General features: G+C 39.0%; 1 protein-coding gene across 2 annotated transcripts in view; it reads left to right on the forward strand.

The window, feature by feature from the left end:
- LOC139570882 (protocadherin-15-like) overlaps window positions 1–27,066 on the forward strand; it is a 276,263-nt gene that overhangs the window by 43,642 nt on the left and 205,555 nt on the right. Inside the window, exons 3-4 of one of the 2 annotated variants that reach the window (XM_071393180.1) lie at window positions 18,781–18,795; window positions 19,137–19,202. In XM_071393180.1, coding sequence (XP_071249281.1) covers window positions 18,781–18,795; window positions 19,137–19,202 — 81 coding nt within the window. The remainder of the gene's footprint in view (window positions 1–18,780; window positions 18,796–19,136; window positions 19,203–27,066) is intronic. The other variant, XM_071393179.1, reaches the window with a different exon arrangement.

Consider the following 27,066-nt stretch of genomic DNA (forward strand, 5'->3'; position numbering starts at 1 on the left):
AGTGGACGGAACAGATATGACAGCTGGTTACACAAAATAAAAGGGGGCTGGGTTTGAGTGAAAGAGCGGGAAGACTTGAGGAACAAAGGTACCAGCCATGCTATCGTAAATACAGTATCTTATGCATTCTAAATTACCGCCCATTTGGAAAAGGAAAATGCAATAAATATTTACTCTGAGCTGCGCTTCGGTAGGTTGGTGGTAGATGGAAGGCCGTGTTGCCCAACCGAGTCCTTTGTCCTTTGAAGAATGTCTCTGGTGGTAAATTGGATACGTTGTAGTAACGTCGTTGTGTGGTAGAGAGGATACTCTGTCTCTCCTTTCCTAGCCAACGTTTGCAGCTGCTGTTGCTAACTCAACGGCTAGGAGGTATCACTTCTGTAGTGAATACGAGTTCAAAGTTCATACCATTCACAACCAAAGCTCACGCTGAGGTTGGCTTAGTTCTGTAGTTGACATGTTAGTCCTTTTAACGTATGGACCGTCGTCCTCACATCCTCGGAATAGGTTACATTTTCGTCAAGGCCTTATATAGTGGAGCGAGAAGGGTGTGTTTGAAACTATTTATAACCCATATCTCTTCACAGGGGCGGGCCACTGATTGAGCAGAGCCCTAACCTTATGAAAACCCAAATATCTCATTTGGAAGCTAAAATTAAATTTAATCTCTTCACCAATAATTATATATTCAAACATTTAAATTGAACAACAATTCCATGTGAATCTGATAACTACAATGTGCAGACTTTCCACTGTAGAGTTTATGTCCTCCTATTATTGATGAGAAAGTCTCAGATGACAACCGAACTGACATCATATTCATTAAGTACCACTGCATATGTTCAATTGGTCGGATTACCAGAATATAGTTCATTTCCCCCCACCTTCTGATGTTCCCAGAATCTCTATGTTAACCAAAGGATTTTCAAATGTCACATCAGTAGGGTAGAGAGAGGAAAAAGGCGGGAAGAGGTATTTATGACTGTCATAAACCTACCCCCAGGCCAACGTCGTGACATATGCGTTCTCTGGAAAATAATGCAACTCCATGGAAGATTAGTTCCACTCCGCTAGCATGTCATGGAACACACCTTTCACATGGTTCATTATATTCCATGGAAAGGACAGCCCCTCGTTCATTATCCCTTACATGTATCCTCCTGCTTTGAAGGGGTAAGTGGGGTAGGCTCTAGAGCAGAGGGGGATCCTACAAAGCAAGCTAGATCTAATCAGGGTTTTCTAAAGCTAACTAGCTTAGGCTTCATCTGTAATACAACGGTGGATGTTGCTCGTCCGCCTGCCACTCACTCTAGGAGTCTTGTAACTGTCGCACATGGCTAGTCGAATGCCAAACTCTTCATTGAGACAATGCTTAAACATCAATCCATGGTTGAGTCAGTGCCACATTTCAATTTGTGCTGAAATCTAAATTAAAGAAATGTTATCTTGCAAATTCAGCAGGCTAATATTTTATTACTTATCGTTAATGCTGTCTTTGGTGTGCTTTGGTGAGCTTATCAGTGCACAAGCTATTGATATCATTGTTTTATTAATTAATTATTCAAAAGTGTTACATTGCTTGTTTAAAAAGGATTCAGTCATTACTAAATGTGTAATGTGATATATTTTTACATTTTAAAAAAATGACACAAAAAAACATGTGCATCAGTAGCACAATTTCTAAGTTATTCATATTAGTTTTTACTTACATTTGTTTGTTGACTCCATATATTGACATTGAGGTTTTAATATTTGGCTGACTTTTCTTAGTGGAGGTACTAAGAATTGAATTATGGGAATTGAATTATGGGGAGTTTCAGGCCCCGAAGTGAACATAATTGTACACTCACAAACTCGACTAAAAAAGAGGGCTGAGGGGCTTACATTGCAAACGTCCCTTGCTTAGCTAATCATTTGGACCGCCCTCCAAGATTGTGACGGGGATTCCCCCAAGGGCATAAGGCGAGAGTAAGTGGACGAGGGTGTGTCTTTTATGAGTTTGAACCGCAGCCTAAGCATAGACCTTTTGTACAACGTAGCAACGCCCACTTCCGCTCAACTTCCTACCCGATACATAGCTTCCTGTCCCGATCCCGTCCTGTCAGCCTGATATCATTACCTCAGTATATAAATATAATCATATTTCTATAGCGTTTTTTTATCATTCTTGTTGAAAATTATGTTTATCTGTTCAGTAAGTGATTTTTGTCATTCGATTGTGTTCTGTGTCTTTTTTTTGTCTCTTTAGCTAGCAAATGTTAGCTACCAGTACCTAGCTAACGTTAGTGCTATCATTAACGTTATTAGTTGGTGCGGCATCTTTATTGAAAGTTAGGAAATTAAGATTTCTTTTAACCTTCTAGTGGGCTTCGACATCTGAAGAAGGGAGCAGTACCTTTGCTATTCCATTGGAATAACTACCATGTCCATGACATCCTCATATTACTGATGGGAAGCATCAACTGCATCTGGGCTGTGGCTTGCCTTCTCATAAAATTACCAGTGTGGGCCTATTGTGAAGGCATGGGCCAAGGAGCAATGAGCTACTACTGCAATGCATCTTTCCTTTTTTTGCTGTGACCATCCACATTGTCTAACACCCTGTAGTCCATTTATTGATGATAAACAGTACTGCTTATACTCCAAACACAAAATGTTTACAGTGACAAGAGAACAGAAAAAATTTACTGAATTATTTAAAATGATTTACTAATAAATTGCAAACAGATTTGTTGGTTTGTTTCTCTTTCATTAATTGAAAGATAAAGGAGCCTGTCTGTTGTTATTTAGTCTTTCCTGCCAATGAAATTTTGCATGTACACATATAAGTAGTACCAGTCACCCTTCTCTCTAATTAGTGAGAACACCACTGGGTCTCTATGTATTCTCTCGATCAGAATGTCCTCATGCGCACAAACAACAAAGTCACACACTCCAACCCAGCGATGTAGACCTTGAACTTGCCAATAGTAGGCATGCTGCCTCTTCAGGGAAGGTTCACTGTTATGCATGTGAACGTACTTGCAATCCACAAATCCCTTTATGTTCGGGTAATCTCAACTAGGCCAAAAGGTGGATGCTCGAGAGGGTCGTAGACCAGTCCATCAGGAGAAGATGCAAGTCAAGGGACGTCAGGATGTATGATGAGGCCACAGGGTGAGAAGTTGACATTCTGCATTTTGCAGTAGTCACTAGCTGCTTCCAACTGCAGTCCCCTCTTCATGTCAGCTGTTGGTGCTGTGCATTTGAGGATCCTTTCAGCTAGATTGCCTGCGGATGTCAGCCCTCTCACATGGCAAGCCTCTCTGAACCGTGACGAGGTCAGTCCTCTATTTTATGGGCTGTTGCAAAGCTCACATGAAGAGACAATGTGAAGCTGGTCTTCTTCACTGAGCTCAAATGTGCAGCCTTGAAAGTTGCTCTCCAGTCTGTAGCCATCAACGGGCAGTGAAGGGAATGGTGGTGTCTCCATATGGTGAACTATGTGTCGCGTTGTGATTGGAGGCTGATGGTAAGACAAGAGGCTCCCCACCTGTACCTTTCCAAAGTGGGAGTCAACTAAAAGCTTTTCAGCAGACATCCCCATGCTGCAGATCAAAGGCTTGGATAGAGGGTCAAAGTACTTGTACCCCTCTTCTATCTGGGGAACTGAGAGGTCAGGGAGCGGTCCAAGAAGGGCGCAGTAGAGAGTTCTTCTGCATAGAAAAGCAGCCTCTGTGGTTAGCCAATCTAAACAATGTACTTGAAACCACCTGAAATGAAATAATTGTAAATAGTCAAAGTGTAATAGGATATGACCAGATACTACCTACTATACTGGCTATTAGGGAATACTCACCTAATCCCTCCTTCTGCCATGCACTTTTTGGTGGGCTTGGTGATGGTCATTTTGCCTATGGGCCCAGGTTGCAGACCCCAGACTGTACAAGGGCACTATTCTAAATCTAATCATGAGACAATTTAAGTTTTCTTTAAATCATTTCTTAGCATTATGATGTGATTATAACCATATGATGTTGATATGTGGTATAGATATTAAAACATACCATAGTCCTTGGCTTAAGCCACTGCTGCTATGCCTCTGTGCAGAGGTGAGGTAGGACCACTGGTGTTCCCATCTGGGAATAGTGTGCAGACTGGGATAGTAATGCAACATGAACAGTGATGTTGTATCATTGTTACTTGCTCAGGGGGCTTCAGTACAACCTACGTAGGGATATAAAAAGAAAATGACTAGACTATACAATCACTCAACATGTGTCACGACCAGCAAACATATGTGACTGGAGCAACATGCAACAGCCACTACATTCATTACAGCAATACGGGTTTAAACATTTCTATTAAGGGTATACGTATGCTCTTGTTTAAATGTCATCTAATGTATCCAACATAAAAGAGTTTACAGAAACAGCAAGGAAGACGACTGAACAATTACTACACTAAGAACGGTTTCATAGACATGGGTTAAGCCTAGTACTAGACTAAGCAATGCCTCTTATTGCAGATCTCCATTGACAGGAACTTCTTAGTCTAAGACTAGGCTTCATCTGACTGTGTAACCGGCATGTAGTGTGTCACAAACAGCTGACTTTTCACCCTACACTCAAACTGTGTGGTTTCTCATTTTTCTTCATGGACCTCTAGCAGCAAGCCTGTATGCTGACCTGTTCAAAACTGTTTTGATTGTAACTACGTTACAGCTTTGAGTAAACATCCTTGTCTGGTCTGATAGGCAACTTGGCTACACTTACCTTCATAGTTGAAAAGGTAACTGTAGACATAAAGTTTGAATCCTTTTTCCAACTTCGAGGTCGTTGTTTTGCTACTTGTCTTGGCCAGACGATGTAAATCCGTCACTGTTATCTTTGGCAGCTCTTGCAAGCACCTTGTGTGGCTAATTGCTAGACACCTTACTAGTTGCAGCTTTAAGCCCCTCAGCCCTCGTTTTTAGTTTAGTTTAGTTTGGTTAGCTTTTGTAAATTGTAGAAATAAAACATTTTCCTTCTTCAGAAGTTCCAGCTAGGCAGGCTAACGTTATTTAGCTAAATCATTTGCCAGCTATCATACAGTAGGTATATATAAATAAATATATAGTTAATATTAGTAGACAGGCAATCATAATTGACTGTAGCCCATTCTAACCAGACGTCATGATACGTCATCCAAAGTGTCGACTTAATTTGAGGGCTGAGGGGATAGGGTGTGTCTTTTAAGTGTTTGGACTGCAGCCTAGCTGTGTTCCATGTGTGTTCTGCGCTTTAAAGGGTCCATGAGGAAACACTTGTGCTTAAAAGGTTCCATGCTGTGAAGAAATGGAGACGCGATTAATGGCGTAGAAAATTCACGCCGATAAACATGTCAAGCGTTAACTCTTTATTAGTGTGTTATCTTTGAAAGCCCTATACATAATATATTATTATTTTCATGAAATTAACACACACATTGATTTATTAGATATACATTGATGATTTAAAAATAACATTTAAAATACTGCATCTGGTCTTTTAGGAACTGGCTATATGTGTAAGCCTGCTTCTATTGAAAATACCTTTAAATCAATTTATATCCCAGTCATGGAAAAAAGTAAGATCTTGCAGAAAAACAATCACATCAAATCTGAAAAAGGGTACTTGTGTCTCCATCCATCTCTGGGCCTGGTTCTTTTGTGAGAAAGATTATAAACGTTTGGTAAATGAAGTTTTGTAGCTCGAGGGGGAGTCGGTCTGTTGATTAGTGCAGGATATTAGTTTCACAAATGAAAGCAAATTGCCCCGAGGTTCAAATTTGAATATTTAGATTGTTCTTGGAGTAAGCTGTTGGAGTGTATAGAGCCTTGATTACCAATTACTGATGGAGTATTGCCTCTTTAACATTTCCAGTTTTCCTTCTCTACTTCCACTTACTTTATTGGGAAAAACAGATTTCCATTAAAGCAATGTTCCATTAGATTAACAGAACAAAGCCTCTCTGTGTTTTTGAGTTGGCTAATGAAACATTAGTCTAGCTGCTGCGCTGCTTGTTGATCAGATGAGTGACTCTCTGCTTTGGTAATGCTTATTGTGGATAAATGTTTGTTGTTGAATTCATTATTTTTAGATGGCTAATGCACTTTGCATTGGATGGAGGTACCTAGGTGAAGTTGCACAGTGCTTGTTGATCAGATGAGTGTCCCTCTCCTTTTGTGATCCTAATGGTGCATAGAAGTTTGATGTTGAGATTGTTGTTCTTAAAATATGTCATTTTTTTCAGACAATTGTATCTTAATCCACTTTTTTCCTGGTGTCAATTATTCTATGATTGTTTCAGGTATAGGCTACATTGTATGGACCCATCTACACTTTAAAAATAGAAAGTCTAAAAACACCATGATTGTCGAATGAAACCATGAGAAGTATTGCACCTAAGCTAAGATGTGGTGTTTGGAGGTTGTTTGAATGTAAACCCAATGTAAGTGTTTTAATAACCAGAATGTGTTTTAAAACAGAAATGTACAGTAGTACTCTGAAAGGGTCAAAGTGGTTCTTCAACCTGAATAGTAGTGTTTTTAACTTCGGTGTACCCCCCCCCCGCGTGTCACGATCGTCATAAGGAGTGGACCAAAAAGCAGAGTGGTATGTTTCCATCCTTTTTATTAGGAAGAGAAAACTCAAATAACAAAAACAATAAAGCGAACAAACGAAACGTGACGCTCAGAGTACTGCTCACAGGCAACTATACCTAGACAAGATCCCACAAAGCACAAAGGGGAAATGGCTGCCTAAATATGATCCCCAATCAGAGACAACGATAAACAGCTGAATCTGTTTGGGAATCATACCAGGCCAACATATATACATAATTACCTAGATGACCCACCCTAGTCACACCCCGAACTAACCAACATAGAGAATAACAGGCTCTCTATGGTCAGGGCGTGACACCGCGGGACGGTTGAATTAACTTAGGATAATGTGATTAGCATGAGGTCGTAGTAACAACAACAAAAAATCGCAGGTCATAGACATATCTGATATGGGCAGAAAGCTTAAATTCTTGTTAATCTAACTGCACTGTCCAATTTACAGTAGCTATTACAGTGAAATAATACCATGCTATTGTTTGAGGAGAGTGCACAATTATAAACTTGAAAATGTATTAATAAACCAATTAGGCACATTTGGGCAGTGTTGATATAACATTTTGAACAAATATGCAATGGTTCATTGGATCAGTCTAAAACTTTCTCAATCAAGCAATGGATTAGTAATGCAAATTGTATCAAGAATCAAGGTAAGACCCAAGTGCAGACTGTGTGAAGTAACAATGTTTAATGTAACCACAGGGGTAGGCAAACGACAGGTCAAGGCAGGCAGGAGTCAATAATCCAGAGTAGGAGCAAAGGTACAGGATGACAGACAGGCTCAGGAGGAGGTCAATAATCCAGAAGTGGAGCAAAGGTACAGGACTGCAGGCAGGCTCAGAGGTGGGCAAATATTAAATTCAGAACACACAACATTCTCTAATAGAACTGTGTTATTTATTTGTCAAATTAAAAGCTTATTTAAAGTGTAAAAATAGTGTTATTGTCAAAAAGTGTTATTTGACGTGTATCTCTTTTGACACGCAAAGACCCAAACGGCGTTCCATAGTATGTCGTGAAGCTAATAGCAGTGATGCTATTACTGTGTAACTCCGGTAGGGCAATATCTGAAAAATAGCGCACTTGGTAGTGTGTACCGGTGCTCGACCAGTCGTGAAAGCCAACATCACCCACGACAGAGAACGGTTGATTGTCAAGGGCAAGGAATTACATTTTCTTGGATTTAACCTTTCAGTGATACCCATCCCGGATCCGGGAGCATCCTCATCAAAAAAGCTGACTAGCATAGCCTAGCCTAACGGGACAGGGATATCATATAATATAATTTTCATGAAATCACAAGTCCAATACAGCAAATGAAAGATAAACATCTTGTGAATCCAGCCATCATTTCCGATTTTTTAAATGTTTTACAGCAAAAACACAATATGTATTTCTATTAGCTAACTACAATAGCCAAAGACTCAACCGCATATTTTCACCATGTTTCTACCGCATAGGTAGCTATCACAAAACCGACCAAATAGAGATATAATTAGTCACTAACCAAGAAACAACTTCATCAGATGACAGTCTTATAACATGTTATACAATACATTTATGTTTTGTTCGAAAAATGTGCATATTTGAGGTATAAATCATAGTTTTACATTGCAGCTACCATCACAAATAGCACCGAAGCAGCCAGAATAATTACAGAGAGCAACATGAAATACCTAAATACTCATCATAAAACATTTATGAAAAATACATGGTGTACAGCAAATGAAAGACCTCTTGTGAATCCAGCCAGTGAATCCAGCCAATATTTCCGATGTTTTAAAGTGTTTTACAGCGAAAACACAATATATATTTCTATTAGCTCACTACAGTAGCCAAACACACAACGCAATATACTCCCCGCAAAATTAGCTTGCACAAAACCGACAAAATAGAGATAAAATTAATCACTAACCTTGAACAAATTCATCAGATGACAGTCTTATAACATCAGGTTATACAATACACTTATGTTTTGTTCGAAAATGTGCATATTTAGAGCTACAAATCCTGATTATACATTGTGAATACGTAGCATCGATTCACCAGAATCTCCTGAGATATTTTGGACACTCACCTAATCTAACCAAAGAACTCATCATAAACTTTACATAAAAATACTTGTTGTATGGCAAATGAAAGATACACTGGTTCTTAAAACCTTTTCTCAATAGGGGGGCGCTGTTTCCACTTTGTAAAAAATTCGTTCCCAAATTAAACTGCCTCGTACTCAATTCTTGCTCGTACAATATGCATATTATTATTACTATTGGATAGAAAACACTCTCTAGTTTCTAAAACTGTTTGAATTATATCTGTGAGTAAAACAGAACTCATTTTGCAGCAAACTTCCTGTCAGGAACTGAAAAATCTCAAATCGGGGGCTCTGTTCCAGGGTCAGTTTATAAATTTCCATGTAATCTATGGGTCGACATGCACTGCATACGCCTTCCTCTAGATTTCAGTAAGCAGTGAGAATTGGAATGGAGTGTCTGGGTAGTTCTGAGGCCGTATAAAAGCTCTTGGAACCGGGTGTGCACTCTTTTCAACGTTCATCATGACGCAAGACAGACCTCAGGATTGCATTCTGAAAAGCTCTCGTTATAGGCTTTAGATATATCCGGCTCTGATTTTATTCGATATAGGTGTTAAAAACATCATAATGTAGTTATTTTAAACCGAGTTATATCAGTTTATATCAGTATATTGCGATTTTCGGTATTTCATTTGTGCTGCGTTATAGTGAGTTGGACACGTCTTCGTCACATGGCTAATGTTTGCTGCTAATTCCAAAGTTGAAGACGACAATCTACAACCGAGCAACGATTCTTCTGGACAAAGGACAACTTGCACAAGATTCTGATGGAAGCTCATCAAATAGTAAGAACTATTTATGATGTTAATTCGTTGTTCTGTTGAAAAATGTTACAGTACTATTCCGCCATTAATTTTGGTGCGGTCTCGCTTTAACGCACGCTGTATGTCGTAGTAACGTTAATTTTAAAAATCTAACACAGCGGTTGCATTAAGAACTAATGTATCTTTCATTTGCTGTCCAACCTGTATTTTTTAGTCAAGTTTATGATTAGTTATTGATTAGATTAGGTGCCTCTCCCAAGATTTCTCCCGACATTTTGTTGGCAGCTTGGCTACTATTCTCATTGTATAACCACGATTTGTGCCGCTAAATATGCACATTTTCGAACAAACAATATATGTATTGTGTAATATGATGTTATAGGACTGTCATCTGATGAAGTTTTGAGAAGGTTAGTGAAAATTTTTATATCTTTTGCTGGTTTATTCGCTATCGCTAACGTGCATGAATCAATGCTGCTGTGTGGTTGGCTATTGTAGTAAGCTAATATAATGCTAAATTGTGTTTTCGCTGTAAAACACTTAAAATATCTGAAATATTGGCTGGATTCACAAGATCTTTGTCTTTCATTTGCTGTACGCTGTGTATTTTTCATAAATGTTTTATGATGAGTATTTAGGTAATTCACGTTGCTCTCTGTAGTTATTCTAGTTGCTTTGGTGAGAGTTGTGATGGTGGCTGTAATGTAAAACTATGATTTATACCTGAAATATGCACATTTTTCGAACAAAACATATGCTATACAATAAATATGTTATCAGACTGTCATCTGATGAAGTTGTTTCTTGGTTAGTGACTATTTATATCTTTATTTGGTCGAATTTGTGATAGCTACCTATGCAGTAAAAAAATGGTGGGAAAAAAAAGTTGTGTCTTTTGCTATCGTGGTTAGCTAATAGAAATACATATTGTGTCTTCCCTGTAAAACATTTAAAAAATCAGAAATGATGGCTGGATTCACAAGATGTGTATCTTTCATCTGGTGTGTTGGACTTGTGATTTCATGATATTTAGATGCTAGTATTTACTTGTGGCGCTATGCTAGGCTATGCTAGTCAGCTTTTTTACTGATGAGGGTGCTCCCGGATCCGGGATTGGGACCAACTAGAAGTTAATGCAACCGCCGTGTTAGATTTTTTAAAATAACTTTACCATAACAAACAGCTTGGGTTATTGCGAGACAGCGCTCGCCAAAACGGCAGAGAATAGGAATCAACATTTTCCACAGAAATACAAAATAACATCATAAATTGTTCTTACTTTTGCTGAGCTTCCATCAGAATCTTGTACAAGGAGTCCTTGGTCCAGAATAAATCGTTGTTTGGTTTTAGAATGTCCTTTTCTTCTGTCGAATTCGCGCCACAATGCTAGCCAAGCTTGATAACGTTCCCATCTTCTCTCTAAGCAAAGAACGGAAAACTCCAAAAGTCCCAATAAACGTTGAATAATCTGATAAAACTCGGTTGAAAAAACATACTTTACGATGTTATTATCACATGTATCAAATAAAATCAGAGCCGGAGATATTCGCCGTGTAAACCGAACGCTTATCATAAGACAATATCGAGGTGCTTCGCGCGCCTTGGTAGAGAAAGGAAATTCCTGACCTGCCACTCCAAAAGCTCTTGTTCGACCTCAGATCAAGCTAGACACCCCATTCCACCTTCCACTGCCTGTTGACATCTAGTGGAAGGCGTATGAAGTGCATGTATATCGATAAATATAAGCCAGTTGAATAGGCAGGCCCTGAAACAGAGCCCCATTTTCAGAATTTTCACTTCCTGTCTGGAAGTTTGCTGCCAAATGAGTTCTATTTTACTCACAGATATAATTCAAACAGTTTTAGAAACTTGAGAGTGTTTTCTATCCAATAGTAATAATATGCATAAACATATATATAATATAGAATATATGCATATTGTATGATCTAGAATAGAGTACGAGGCCGTTTAAATTGGGCACGACTTTTTCCAAAGTGAAAATAGCGCACCCCTATTGACAAGAAGTTAATGGATTTTGCCTTTGATTTGTCTCGCTGAAATGTTGTTACTCTTTCAAATGACTACTCAACTTGTTGACTGCTCGATCCACACAGCAGACATTGTGGGCTAGATTTGGAATGCTGTTTTGCTCGTGTAGTGCAAAATGTACCTACGTTATATACAGTTGAAGTCGGAAGTTAGGTTGGAGTCATTAAAACTCATTTTTCAACCACTCCACAAATTTCTTGTTATCAAACTATAGTTTTGGCAAGTCGGTTAGGACATCTACTTTGTGCATGACACCAAGTAATTTTTTCAACAATTGTTTACAGACAGATTATTTCACTTATAATTCACTGTATCACAATTCCAGTGGGTCAGAAGTTTACATACACTAAGCTGACTGTGCCTTTAAACAGCTTGGAAAATTCCAGAAAATTATGTCACGGCTTTAGATGCTTTTGATAAGCTAATTGAGACCATTGATGTGTACCTGTGGATGTATTTCAAGGCCTACCTTCAAACTCAGTGCCTCTTTGCTTGACATCATGGGAAAATCAAAAGAAATCAGCCAAGACCTCAGAAAAGAAATTGTAGAACACCACAAGTCTGGTTCATCTTTGGGAGCAATTTCCAAATGCCTGAAGGTACCACATTCATCTGTACAAACAATTGTGCGCAAGTATAAACATCATGGGACCACGCAGCCATCATACCACTCAGGAAGGAGACACGTTCTGTCTCTTAGAGATTAATGTACTTTGGTGCGAAAAGTGCAAATCAATCCCAGAACAACAGCAAAGGACCTTGTGAAGATGCTGGAGGAAACAGGTACAAAAATACCTATATCCACAGGTAAACAAGTCCTATATCGACATAACCTGAAAGGCCGCTCAGCAAGGAAGAAGCCACTGCTCCAAAACCACCATAAAAAAGCCAGACTACAGTTTGAAACTGCACATGGGGACAAAGATCGTACTTTTTGGAGAAATGTCCTCTGGTCTGAGGCAAACAAAAATAGAACTGTTTGGCCATAATGAACATCGTTACGTTTGGAGGAAAAATGCAGAGGCTTTCAAGCTGAAGAACACCATCCCAACCGTGAAGCACACCATCCCAACCGTGAAGCACGGGGGTGGAAGCATCATGTTGTGGGGTGCTTTGCTGCAGGAGGGTTTGGTGCACTTCACAAAATAGATAGCATCGTGAGGAAGGATAGTTATGTGGATATATTGAAGCAACATCTCAAGATATCAGTCAGGTAGTTAAAGCGTGGTCGCAAATGGGTCTTCCAAATGGACAATGACCCCAAGCATACTTCCAAAGTTGTGGAAAAAATGGCTTAAGGACAACAAAGTCAAGGTATTGGAGTGGCCATTACAAAGCCCTGACCTCAATCCCGTAGAAAACTTGTGGGCAGAACAGAAAAAACGTGTGCGATTAAGGAGGCCTTCAAACCTGACTCTGTTACCCCAGCTCTGTCAGGAGGAATGGGCCAAAATTCACGCAAATTATTGTTGGAAGCTTGTGGAAGGCTACCTGAAACGTTTGACCCAAGTTAAACAATTTAAAGACAATGCTACCAAATACTAATTGAGTGTATGTAAATTGATCAGCCACTGGGAATGTGATGAAAGAAATAAAAGCTGAAATATATCATTCTCTCTGCTATTATTCTGACATTTCACATTCTTAAAAGAAAGTGGTGATCCTAACTGACTTAAGACAGGGAATTTTAACTAGGATTAAATGTCAGGAATTATAAAAAACTGAGTTTAAATGTATTTGGCTAAAGTGTATGTAAAGCTCCGACTTCAACTGTATATATATACACTGCTCAAAAAAATAAAGGGAACACTAAAATAACACATCCTAGATCTGAATGAATGAAATATTCTTATTAAATACTTTTTTCTTTACATAGTTGAATGTGCTGACAACAAAATCACACAAAAATTATCAATGGAAATCAAATTTATCAACCCATGGAGGTCTGGATTTGGAGTCACACTCAAAATTTAAGTGGAAAACCACACTACAGGCTGATCCAACTTTGATGTAATGTCCTTAGAACAAGTCAAAATGAGGCTCAGTAGTGTGTGTGGCCTCCACGTGCCTGTATGACCTCCCTACAACGCCTGGGCATGCTCCTGATGAGGTGGCAGATGGTCTCCTGAGGGATCTCCTCCCAGACCTGGACTAAAGCATCCGCCAACTCCTGGACAGTCTGTGGTGCAACGTGGCGTTGGTGGATGGAGCGAGACATGATGTCCCAGATGTGCTCAATTGGATTCAGGTCTGGGGAACGGGCGGGCCAGTCCATAGCATCAATGCCTTCCTCTTGCAGGAACTGCTGACACACTCCAGCCACATGAGGTCTAGCATTGTCTTGCATTAGGAGGAACCCAGGGCCAACCGCACCAGCATATGGTCTCACAAGGGATCTGAGGATCTCATCTCGGTACCTAATGGCAGTCAGGCTACCTCTGGCGAGCACATGGAGGGCTGTGCGGCCCCCCAAAGAAATGTCACCCCACACCATGACTGACCCACCGCCAAACCGGTCATGCTGGAGGATGTTGCAGGCAGCAGAACGTTCTCCACGGCATCTCCAGACTCTGTCACGTCTGTCACATGTGCGTGTGAACCTGATTTCATCTGTGAAGAGCACAGGGCGCCAGTGGCGAATTTGCCAATCTTGGTGTTCTCTGGCAAATGCCAAACGTCCTGCACGGTGTTGGGCTGTAAGCACAACCCCCACTTGTGGACGTCGGGCCCTCATACCACCCTCATGGAGTCTGTTTCTGACCGTTTGAGCAGACACATGCACATTTGTGGCCTGCTGGAGTTCATTTTGCAGGGCTCTGGCATTGCTCCTCCTTGCACAAAGGCGGAGGTAGTGGTCCTGCTGCTGGGTTGTTGCCCTCCTACGGCCTCCTCCACGTCTCCTGATGTACTGGCCTGTCTCCTGGTAGCGCCTCCATGCTCTGGACACTACGCTGACAGACACAGCAAACCTTCTTGCCACAGCTCGCATTGATGTGCCATCCTGGTTGAGCTGCACTACCTGAGCCACTTGTGTGGGTTGTAGACTCCGTCTCATGCTACCACTAGAGTGAAAGCACCGCCAGCATTCAAAAGTGACCAAAACATCAGCCAGGAAGCATAGGAACTGAGAAGTGGTCTGTGGTCACCACCTGCAGAACCACTCCTTTATTGGGGGTGTCTTGCTAATTGCCTATAATTTCCACCTTTTGTCTATTCCATTTGCACAACAGCATGTGAAATTTATTGTCAATCAATGTTGCTTCCTAAGTGGACAGTTTGATTTCACAGAAGTGTGATTGACTTGGAGTTACATTGTGTTGTTTAAGTGTTCCCTTTATTTTTTTGAGCAGTGTATATATATATATATATATATATATATATATATATATATATATATATATATATATATTCTTAGAGCTATGGTCTATTTTCCTGAATTTCCGCCTGACTGACGTGCCCAAAGTAAACTGCATGTTACTCAGGCCCAGAAGCCAGGATATGCATAAAATTGGTAGCATTGGATAGAAAATGTTAAAATATTTTCTGAGACTATAACACAATCGATATGGCAGGCGAAATTCCAAAGAAAAACCAACCGGAAAAAAGAAAAATTGGAGCTCCCACGCTCTTTTAATGGAAAGCTGTGGGGTCTATGTATTTCCAGCTCCCAGATTGCAATTCCCATGGCTTACACTAGATGTCAACAGTCTTTGTTCATTGTTTCAGGCTTGTTTCTTCAAAAATGAGAAAGAATTTGGAGTTTTCATACAATGACTCCCGGTTCAAAATCAGTCTGTTGGCGCACTTACTAATTTTACTTTTCTATATAACATACTTATTTCCGTATGAAATATTATAGTTTATTTACATTTTAGAATACCTGAGGATTAAAATTAAATAAATCAATTAAATGTAGTTTGACTTGTTTGAACAAAGTTTAGAGGTAGCTTTTTGGACTCCTTTGTCTGCATGTTGAACGAATGGATTACTGAAATTGATGGCACCAACTAAACTGACTTTTTGGGATATAAAGAAGGATCTATCTTAAAAAAGGATTTATCTATTAAAATGACCATTCATGTTGTAGCTGGGACCCTTGGGATTGCAAACAAAGGAAGATTTTCAAAAGTAAGTGATTTATTTAATCGCTATTTGTGATTTTATGAAGCCTCTGCTGGTTGAAAAATATGTTGATGTGGGGTGCCGTCCTCGAACAATCGCATGGTATGCTTTTGCTGTAAAGCTTGTTGTAAATCGGACAACGCAGTTAAATTAACAAGAATTTTTGCTTTTCAATTATATAAGATACTTGTATGTTCATGAATGTTTAATATTCCGATTATTTATTTGAATTGCGCGCTCTCCAATTTCACCGGATGTTGTCGTATCCCTAAATTAACACCCGTTCGCTTAATCCGGAAGCCAGCCGCACCAATGTGTCGGAGGAAACAACGTTCAACTGACGACCGAAGTCAGCCTGCAGGGAAGCATGATGTAAGATGCAAACATCGTATTCCAACTGATTATAGGCTACTAAGCCAACGACTTACCGCTGCGCCACAAAATTTTGATGAAAGCAGTGGAGAAAGAAATGTATATCTGATAATCACACACTGCTATTTAAGATGTCACTAATCTGCATTGTGAACAGATAATGAAGCTCTGAGTAATGAACCATTTTCCGGCACAATTTGGTGAAAGCAATGAAGCCTTCAGAGTGCCTCAGTTTCCCAAAACTGCTGGTGGTTTGAACGCTGTGCTTGACAATGCCTGCCAAAATGGTATGTAATGGCAAATTATCAAATACATAGAACAATGTTAAACGTTACGACACTTCAGAAAAAGGGTTTGAATTCTGCTCTGAACAGGATTCAAAACATCATAATGGTGTTTAGAAGCTTTAAGGAGAGGAAACTAGACCAAATGAGAAGTTTTCTATGTAACGCACTTAGGCATAGTGGGTGCGGAGTCAGGTGCAGGAAGCAGAAGGTACAGAACAATGTTTTATTCCGGCACAGAGAAAAATGTTCACGCCAATACCGGGCGCACATAAAAGACCGGCACAAAACCAGGACCCAACCAGTCCGGAGGAAAAACAAAGGGAAACGCACTACCACAAACACATACAGAGGAAAATAAGCCTGCACAAAGAGCAGGCGGGCCTTACCGGCTTAAATAGCCCAACTAAAAACCTAAACAAGAAACAGGTGTAACCAATAAGACAAAAACAACAGAAAAGGGAAAAGGGATCGGCGGCAGCTAGTAGACCGGTGACGACGACTGCCGAGCGCTGCCCGAACAGGAAGAGGAGCCACCTTCGGTGGGAGTCGTGACATTCTAATTCTGCACTAAACAGGACTTGAAACACCAAAATAGTGTTTTAAACCTTTTTTGTTAGTTCTCCCAGTCCCTGGCAAGGTGTTTCACAATAATTGATTAAGTGGTGTTACAACACACCACGTAATGTTTTAAAACATCTCAGGATGATTTGTTTCAATACTCCAGCAAAGTTAAGGTTTTGTCTCCTTCAGCTTGGTGGCAGCTCAGTTGTTACTAGTGTTGGTGTTAAAAAACACTTAATTTTAAGTGTACCACTATGTGGCTCCACTTTTAGGATTGTTCCACGCTGAGTGAGGACAGGATGTGTCTAGTTATGGAGGAAGAGATCACTGTGATGTTCATCATAGTTATAAGTATGAACAATGCCCTTACATTCTAGGTCACATTGAATTGGACATGGCCTGTGTAGTCCTGGTCGATACCCAGCCTCTGGTTACAGAGAGACAGTATTGACAATGTGTCCAGTTGTGTTTGATGCAGAAGATACAGTATCTCAGCACGTTTTAGCTCAATTTTCTTAACAGGCCTAGGTGGACTGAACGTGAGGGTGCAGTTTAGTTTTAGTTCTATACACTATGGGGTTTTCTCCAGCTTCTACTGCCACTGCTCAGTTTGTATTGATTTTCACTGGTAATCATTCTCTATACAATCAGTCCAACTCTCATTATGTATTTGTGTTTGTGCGAGGGAGAGTGAGGGAGTCCTTCCCTCTCCTATCTGTCTTTCTCTCTCTCTCTCTCTCTCTCTCTCTCTCTCTCTCTCTCTCTCTCTCTCTCTCTCTCTCACTCTCTCATCCCTTTCTCTCCAATTCCATTTTCCTCCTCTGTGTCCATGTTCTCATTACGATAAGTTGTGTTCTCTTCCAAACAGCTTTGCTTTGGCGCTTGCTGGTTGCACAATGGTTGGCTGGGTGCCTCCACTCCCCCTGCTCAGTTTGTATTGATTTTCACTGGTATTCACTCTCTATACAATCGGTCTAACTCTCATGATGCATTTGTGTGTTTGTGTTTGTGTGTGCGCGTGCGAGCGAGCGGGAGAGTCCTTCCCTCTGGTGTATGTGTCTGCTGCCTCCTGTCTGTTGTGTTCTCTTCCAAATAGCTTTGATTTGGTGCTTGCTGGTTGGACAATGTATCCCTCGTCTTTTGGGCTCTCGTACCCCTTTCCCTATTGAACCAAGTTAACTCGCTACACACCTCCTGACTTCTTCACAATTTAGCTTTTTAGGATTTGCCCTGGCCGGCCAGATAAGTGGATAAATCTATAAGCAGCTTTGCTGTGGTGTGTGTATATGTCTATACCAACTTCAACAGTAGGTTTCACACCACATTACCAACCTGAGGACCATTACGGGTTGTGGTATTTAGGGAGTTCAGCATGACTAAGCAATATTTAGTCGTATGAATACAGAACTCGTATGAATACAGAATTCCAAGGGCGGGTCAGTGATCAGGAAGCATCTCTGATATTCTCTTCTAACTCCGGGATTTTAGCCGAGAGGGAAAAGTAGAGAATATTGGAAAACAAACACACAAACACCAACACCCTGGAAAAGATGTCAACACTAAATGAAATATGGTGTTCTCTTTGGATGATTTTCAAGAGACAATTGTATGTAGAAAATAGGCTAACTATGTTGTGATGAATGTATCTTTAGAATTGTTTCCTACTCCCACAGCAAATAACATCCATCCAAATATGTATTGAGTTGAAGAAGATGTTGTAGAGCTGTTAGTTATTATGATTAACTTACTCTCTATTCCTTCACTCCCCTCCCCCTTTCCTCTACTCTAATGTTTTTTCTCTCCTCTAACATCAAACCTCTTCTCCAAACCAAAAAATGTCATGCTATTCTTTTCTCCCATGGTTCTTTTCTGCTTTCCTTTTGGCACCACTAACCCTGATCTCTACAGACTGGCGGTACGAGGGTAAGAGGGTAACCCTTTACTTTTCCTCATTCTCTCTATCTAGCTTATTTTTTCTTTGTGTGCTCGGAGTAATTTTCATCTGTGCCGCTCCCTGTATTGAACACTGTGCTCATGTTGTCAACCCACATGGTTGTCATGTATTGTCGTCATGTATTGTTGTGAGTTGGTCATCACTGTGCTTTTGTATCAGTGTCCTTAAACCCATCAACGTGCTTCAACATTAATAGAAAGGATGAAACCATTCATTCATTCAACCAGTTATGACAGTTGATATCAGCTTATGACATTAAGGCTCTTTGTGGAATTGATGTGTTTTATTGCCTTCTCTCTCCACCATACAGAATGTAAACTGTCCCGGTCAGGCCCCCCTGCTACCATAGTGACCATTGATGAAGAGAGCCCCAATGGTACGTACTGCCTTTGTTTTCTCTGTACCTGCTAGGCTGTTCAATATATGGTATTCATAACATACACTACTGTTCAAAAGTTTGGGGTCACTTCGAAATGTCTTAGTTTTTGAAAGAAAATCACATTTTTTGTCCATTAAAATAACATCAATTTGATCAGAAATACAGTGTAGACATTGTTAATGTTGTAAATGACTATTTTAGCTGGAAACGGATTATTCTTTATGTAATATCTACATTGGCATACAGAGGCCCATTATCAGCAACCATCACTCCTGTGATCCAATGGCACGTCGTGTTAGCTAATCCAAGTTTATCATTTTAACAGGCTAATTGAAAACTCTTTTTCCAATTATGTTAGCACAGCTGAAAACTGTTGTCCTGATTAAAGAAGCAATAAAACTGTCCTTCTTTAGACTAGTTGAGTATTTGGCGCATCAGGATTTGTGGGTTCGATTACAGGCTCAAAATGGCCAGAAACAAAGAACTTTCTTCTGAATCTTGTCAGTCTATTCTTGTTCTGAGAAATGAAGGCTGCGTTGCGACACCATGTATAGCTTTGTGAAATGTTAGGCTTGACATAAGAAAATCAAGACCAGGCCTACCATTACAAATGTGTACATTAGCTAAAGAAAAGCTATACAAGCCCTGGTACCACAGAAAGCCAATCATCGATTGGCATGCAGCCGCATAGACATGGAGGCCGCTGTGCAAATTACAAGTAGCCCAAAAACCTGCAACCCGCGACCAATACATTTTCACCCTCTGCATTGTTTTCAAAGTAGCCCAAATGCAGGAAAACCGCGGACATGGCAACCCTGACTCCTTTCTCATTCCATCTTTCCCCCGTTCCTCTGGAGGGTCTATCTAATTACCCAGAAACATGACAGTGAAGTAAGACACTCTCAATTGTTTTATTTCCTTCACACATTTTAATTAAGACAATCTAAGTTTGTTATATTGTCTCTGGTGCACACCTGTTTGCCTCTTTTTCTTTTGTTGCATTACACATTTTGTAAGGGTCTCACATTGATATGAAGCTGCACTGACTGTGTCCTGTAATTATAGAATGGTTACTATGCTAAAAGAAGGGCTCTGATTATTCTTGTTTCAGTGCTGTAATGTTAGTTGTAATTCTGTGATGTGCCTTCACTTTTTCTGGCTTCAGAGGCTGGTTTGGTATTCTAGAGCCGTCTCTCTGTGATTCAAATGCCTGGCAGCAGAGTAAAGAGAGAAAGAGAGAGTGAGTGACAGAGTGTGTGTGTGTGTGTGTGTGTGTGTGTGTGTGTGTGTGTGTGTGTGTGTGTGTGTGTGTGTGTGTGTGTGTGTGTGTGTGTGTGTGTGTGTGTGTGTGTGTGTGTGTGTGTGTGTGTGTGTGTGTGTGTGTGTGTGTGTGTGTGTAAGCAATGTGCGCATATCTGTGTGTGTCGTGTTAAAATAATTGCAAGGCCAGCAATATGTAATTAGAGACTGTGGCTGAAAGGATGGGATTAGTCCCAACACCTGCTTCTTCTCTGGATTAGAGAGAGAGGACCAGGGGAGGGAGAGGGAAAGAGAGAGATTGAGGGGTATGGGGGAGATGAGAATGGTGCATAGAAAGCTGTAGAGTAAAGAGAGAGGGCAGAATGTGTGGACAGTGTGCATACTGTAAACTCTTGGAAAAAAGGGTTCCAAAAGGGTTCTTCGGCTGTCCCCATAGGTTAACCCTTTTTGGGGTAAAACCCTGTTTAGTTCCATGTAGAACACTCTGTGGAACCAAATGGGTTCTACCTGAAACCAACAAGGGTTCTTCAAATGGTTCTCCTATGGGGACATCTGAAGAACCCTTTTTGGTTCTAGATGACACCTTTTTTTCTTAGAGTGTAGGTGCTTGCATACTTGCCTCCATACATGTGATGTGCTAGTAAATGAAAATGTGCATATAATTTACCCAGACTTTCCATTTTACTGTCGTTTTTTATTTAATGTATCACGATGGCCTCATGTTTAATTCAGTGGAACATCAAATCTTTAGTGGAAGGGTAGAACACCAGTTGAAATTTCTCTCTGTGTCTACCAATTTAGTCTAGTGGGGTTGCTAGTGTAGTGTTTTGGTATTGTGAAGCATATTCCTCCATTTGATGGGTAAATAAAGGCCACAATTACAGTATTATGCTGAGATAAATGGTCAGATTAATTAGCTGTGTTCTTGTGCTAAATTACTTACCCTCATTAGAGGCTATAGAGATGAGTTCCTTTGAAGTATAGCAAGAATTCTGCATCTTCATTTACATCCACTTAAATTCTTTGTTTGGATTTTTGCTTTTTTCATATGAAAACCTCTATCTCTGTTATGAAAATCAAATGAGAACATCAACTCCCAAAACGGATCACTAAATCAAATGAAATATACTCACTCTATTCATATTTCCAATATTATATAAAACCCTAATAGAGAACTCATCTGAACAGCACACAGTACATTCCCAACTGCCATGCAATTTTATAAGAAGTAGAAAGAAATGCCTCTAACTTCCTAAACTTGTTCTCAAGTCTATTCTGACATGACTTTATAGCCCCCACTACATTATTCAATTGCCTCTCCCAGAGTGTGAGAGCATTGCCATGTTAGATTAAGGTTTCAGAATTATCAGTATATTTGTGATTTTGGATTCACATCTCTCTTAAGAAATCCTGGGGTGAATTTTCACAAAAAAGGCATCCACTCTTAAGTTGCTTAAAAAATGTGGTCTCTATCTACAGTACAATTGACTTTACTTTAATAGTTTTGTAGCCACATAAGTAATACGGATTAAAGGTTCAAATGTCATTGTTTTTTATTTCTCTGTTTTGTTGGCTTTGTGTTCATTTCATAATACTTTACATTTCTAATTATAATAGGATATTGGTGTATTTTACTGATTTAATTTGAAACACGTTGGGAAGTGATCCTGATTGTCTTAATCCTCTCATTAGACTGAGTCGTAATTAAAAGGATAGGTCATTCTCATTTCATAATTGGAGCTCATTCATTTTTCTAAATTGTCAACAAAATCAGCACGTAGTTCCCTTTACTGATTTACTGTAGCCTTTGTTTCAATCGTCCTCATTAGGAAATGCAACTGAAAAAAAGATTTTAAAACGTGCTTTTATGTGGGTGCCTTGTGTGTGTGCTTGCACGTGGAAAGCTTTTGTACATTCACTCTGCCAAAACAGTACACATTTACAGTCACCCATCTTTCTCGATAACTTGACACAGTCATTAACAGATATTGTGTCTGGAAGTAGCATAGGCTAGCTAGCAAGCTAGCCAACTTCTTTCGCCAATTAGCTACAGCCGGCCGGTGTGCGACCATGGCAAAGTTGGTTTGACTTTGGATAGCCTATCTGTTAGGGGCCATCAATATATTACACAATGTAAATAGGGCAATATTTTCATGTTGCACACCTTTTAGTTTTCTCATAAAATGCTTTCAATATTTGTAAATAAATTTCTACAAATTATAGCTGGTTTGAGGTTATATGTCATTGAAATTTGGAGCTAATTAAGTTTAAAAATAGTGTTCCATTGACAGTGCCTTCAGAAAGTAATCACACCTCTTGCATTTTTCCACATTTTGTTGTGTTACAGCCTGAATTTAAAATTGATTAAATGTAGATTTTGTGTCACTGATGTACACACAATACAACCCACAGTGTAAAAGTGGAATTATGTTTTTAGATTATTTTATTTTTTTAAGTCAAAAGGTATTCAACACCTTTATTATGGCAAGACTAAATAACTTCAGGGGTAAATATGTGCTTAATAAGTCAGATAATAAGTTGCATGGACTAACTCTGTGTACAATAATGGTGTTTAACATGATTTTTGAATGACTACCCCATCTCTGTACCGCACATATACAATTATATGTAAGGTCCCTCAGTAGAGCAGTGAATTTCAAACATAGATTCAACGACAACGACTAGGGAGGTTTTCCAATGACTCGCAAAGATAGATCCAAAAAAATGTTTTTAACATTGAACATCCCTTTGATGAAGTTATTAATTAACATTTGGATGTTGTATCAATACACCAATTCACTACAAATTCCTTACTCTGTCAGGAGTAATGGGCCAAAATTCACCCAATTTATTGTGGGAAGCTTGTGGAAGGCTACCCGAAACGTTTGACCCAAGTTAAACAATTTAAACGCAATGCTGCCAAGTACTAATTGAGTGTATGTCAACTTCTGACCCAGTGGGAATGTGATGAAAGAAATACAAGCTGAAATAAATCATTATCTCTACTATTATTCTGACATTTCACATTCTTAAAATAAAGTGGTGATTCCAACTGACCTAAAACAGGGATTTTTACTAGGATTAAATGTCAGGAATTGTGAAAAACTGAGTTTAAATGTATTTGGCTAAGGTGTATGTAAACTTCGACTTCAACTGTATGTATATACAGTAAATAAAACAAATACACCTCAAATATACATTAACACACAGAAACAGCAAATCTTCCATATAGTTAATCTCATAGGACTAATAGTACTGTAGAGCTTGTTTTACTTGCACACAATATAGCTGGCTCGATCTGTCCTGTCCCTAGGGGTCCACCACCCTGCAGCACCCCCAACCCAAAACACCCCACTTTAGGATCTTAGTGAAACATTCATTATTGGAAAATGAACAAGACATTACTAGAAAATGAAGTATTTAAGAAGGAAGTAGCAGGAATTATTGATAAATATTGGAATTGTGCCTGTGTTATGAATACGTTTGGAAGTTACTGGGCGCTAATGAAATTTGATATAAGGCTTTTGGTTATTTCAATGGGGAAAGAAATTGCTCGTGTCAAGAGAGAGAAAGAATATGACATCATAAAGGGAATAATGGATTATTCAAAAAAAAAAAATGAACTAACTAATCAGGAATTACTGGAGCTAACATCATTGCAAATTGTCACTCCCTGACCATAGAGAGCTTTTTATTCTCTATGTTGGTTAGGTCGGGGTGTGACTAGGGTGGGTCATCTAGGTGATTATATATTTATGTTGGCCTGGTATGGTTCCCAATCAGAGGCAGCTGTTTATCGTTGTCTCTGATTGGGGTTCATATCTAGGCAGCCATTCCCCATTGTGCTTTGTGGGATCTTGACTATGTATAGTTGCCTTTGAGCACTATTGTAGCTTCACGTTTCATTTTTGCGATTTATTGTTTTCTTTGAGTTTTCACGTCCTAATATAGAGAATGGAACCATACCACGCTGCATCTTGGTCCACTCATTATAACGATCGTGACACAAATGCAGTTAAACTGTATCTACGAGGAAAAGGCCCAGGGATTGTTTGTAAAATCAAGACGAAAATGGACGGAAGAGGGAGAGAAAAATACAAAATATTTCTTTAATTTAGAAAATAGGGCAGGCGAAAAGACTTCCATATGTAAATTAATGAATAATAATATTCTAAATCCTAAAGAAATCTTTCAGTATGTTGCCCAGTTTTATCAGAATCTGTATACATCAGCCCAGTCAACTTCCAATATGGATATTTTCTTAGACAATGTAGGAAACATTGCTAAGAAGATAGCTAATGATTTCAGGGATTTTTGTGATGATGAGTTAACTGAAATTTAGATAAAATACTATATTAAAAGCCTTAAGGACAATAAGTTCCTTGGAAATGATGGTTTAATAAGAACGTTTTATAAAGCATTCAATGATAAATTGATTCCTTTCATTCTTGCTATGTTCCAAGAATCAATAGAAAAAGGGGAGTTGCCGACTTCCTTAAAGCAAGGTGTAATTACTTTGATTCCCAAACCTAATAAGGATAGTCTTTATATGGACAACTGGAGAACCATTAGCCTGTTGAATAATGATGGGAAACTATTTGCCCTTGTATTTGCTAAGAGGTTGAAACAAGGCTTGCATCATATAATTGATGAAGAACAATCTGGTTTTATGCATGGTCAACACATTGGTAATAACATAAAGTTGATCTTAGATATGATTGACTATTATGACTTCATCCTTGATGATAGTTTTCTTCTGTTTGTTGATTTTTATAATGCTTTTGACACTGTAGAACATTAGTTTATGTTCAAAGCAATACGTTTTTGGGGGTTTGGTGACTTTTTTTTGAAAGCAGTCCAAACTTTATATAGTGGTTGTACTAGCTCTGTAAAATTATCTCACAGGACATCCCAAAGATTTGATTTTGGCCGTGGCATTAGGCAGGGCTGCCCAATTAGTGCATTTGTATTTTTATTGGTTACTCAAATTATGCCTCTTCATATCAAGAAAGGGACATTTCAAGGTGTTTCAGCACTTGGCCATGAATTTAAACTATGTCAACTGGCTGATGATACCACCATATTTTTGAGAGACAGTAATGAGGTTTCTAAAGCAGTTTCCTGTATTGAGGACATTTCCTTCGTTTCGGGGTTGAAAATTAATATCAATAAGTCAATCTTATTTCCACTCAAGGATTGTGTTTACAGGAAGTACATGTTATCCCAAATAAAGATAATGTTTCTCTTCTTGGAATTGTTATTTGCAAGGATGAAAAACAAAGGAGTGAATTAAACTTTATCCCCATTATTGAGAAAACAAAGAAGAAATTGAACCTCTGGTTGCTGAGAGATATTTCGTTATACGGTCCAGTTTTATTGTCCAAAGCTGAAGGGTTATCCAGATCGGTTTATGTCTTGTTATCACTTGAATTATCCCCTAAAATTGTAAAGGACTTAGATAGAATTCTTTATAATTTTATTTGCAGGAACAAGCCTCACTATCCATGGAAAGATATTCTCACTAATACCCAAGAACACGGAGGTTTTGAGGTTTTAGATTTCAATATTGTAAATAATACTTTTAAAATAAATTGGATTCTGAAGTATATTAAGAACCAGAACCTTATTTAGAATGTCTTCCCTAAGTATTTATTTGACTCTGGTGGTGGTTTAGAATTTTTGCTTTGATGTAATTTTGATGTTGATAAAATCCCAGTAATTTTGGCCAAATTCCATAAGCAGGCACTTTTAGCTTGGATATTAGCGTATAAACACAATCTTTCCCCTCACAGATACTTTCTATGGATCAACAAAGATATACAATTTAAAAATAATTCTCTTTTTTTCGTAACTGGTTTGAGAATACAATTATTTTGGTTGGTCAGTTACTGAATGAGGATGGATCTACTCATATGGGGAATTTCTTGATAAGTTTATAATTCCAATAACCCCGAAAGAATATGCAATTGTTTTTGATGCAATTCCAAGGAGGGTCGTATCTCTTTTAAATTCCTCTGTGGTTGATGTAAGTAACATAGATTTACATTAAAATATATTAATTGGTAATATTAACATCAAAGATAAATGTAGTAATAAAACAGATTAGAAATATTGTTTGTGAAACTAAAATTCCCCAGGCAAGAATCTTTTGGTCAAATATCTATGGTGATATACAATGGGGGAAAGCATGGAAAATTGCTAACAAATATTGTATCAGTAACAAAGTAATGGAAGTTTCATTTAAAATGTAACTGTCACGTTCCTGACCTGTTTTCTGTTGTTTTGTATGTGTGTGATGGTCAGGGCGTGAGTTTTGGGTGGGCAGTCTATGTTTGCTGTTTCTATGTTGGTTTTGGGTTGCCTGGTATGGCTCTTAATTAGAGGCAGGTGTTTTGCGTTTTCCTCTAATTGAGAGTCATATTAATGTAGGTTGTTCTCACTGTTTGTTTGTGGGTGATTGTCTCCTGTGTCAGTGTCTGTATGTTACGCCACACGGGACTGTTCCGGTTTTTGTTAGTTCGTTCGTTTTATGTAGTCTGTTTTCCTGGTTCATGCGTTCTTCACGTTGTATGTAAGTTCGTGTCCAGGTCTGTCTACATTC

Source organism: Salvelinus alpinus, chromosome 3 (assembly GCF_045679555.1).
Source record: "Salvelinus alpinus chromosome 3, SLU_Salpinus.1, whole genome shotgun sequence".
Classification (NCBI taxonomy): domain Eukaryota; kingdom Metazoa; phylum Chordata; class Actinopteri; order Salmoniformes; family Salmonidae; genus Salvelinus; species Salvelinus alpinus.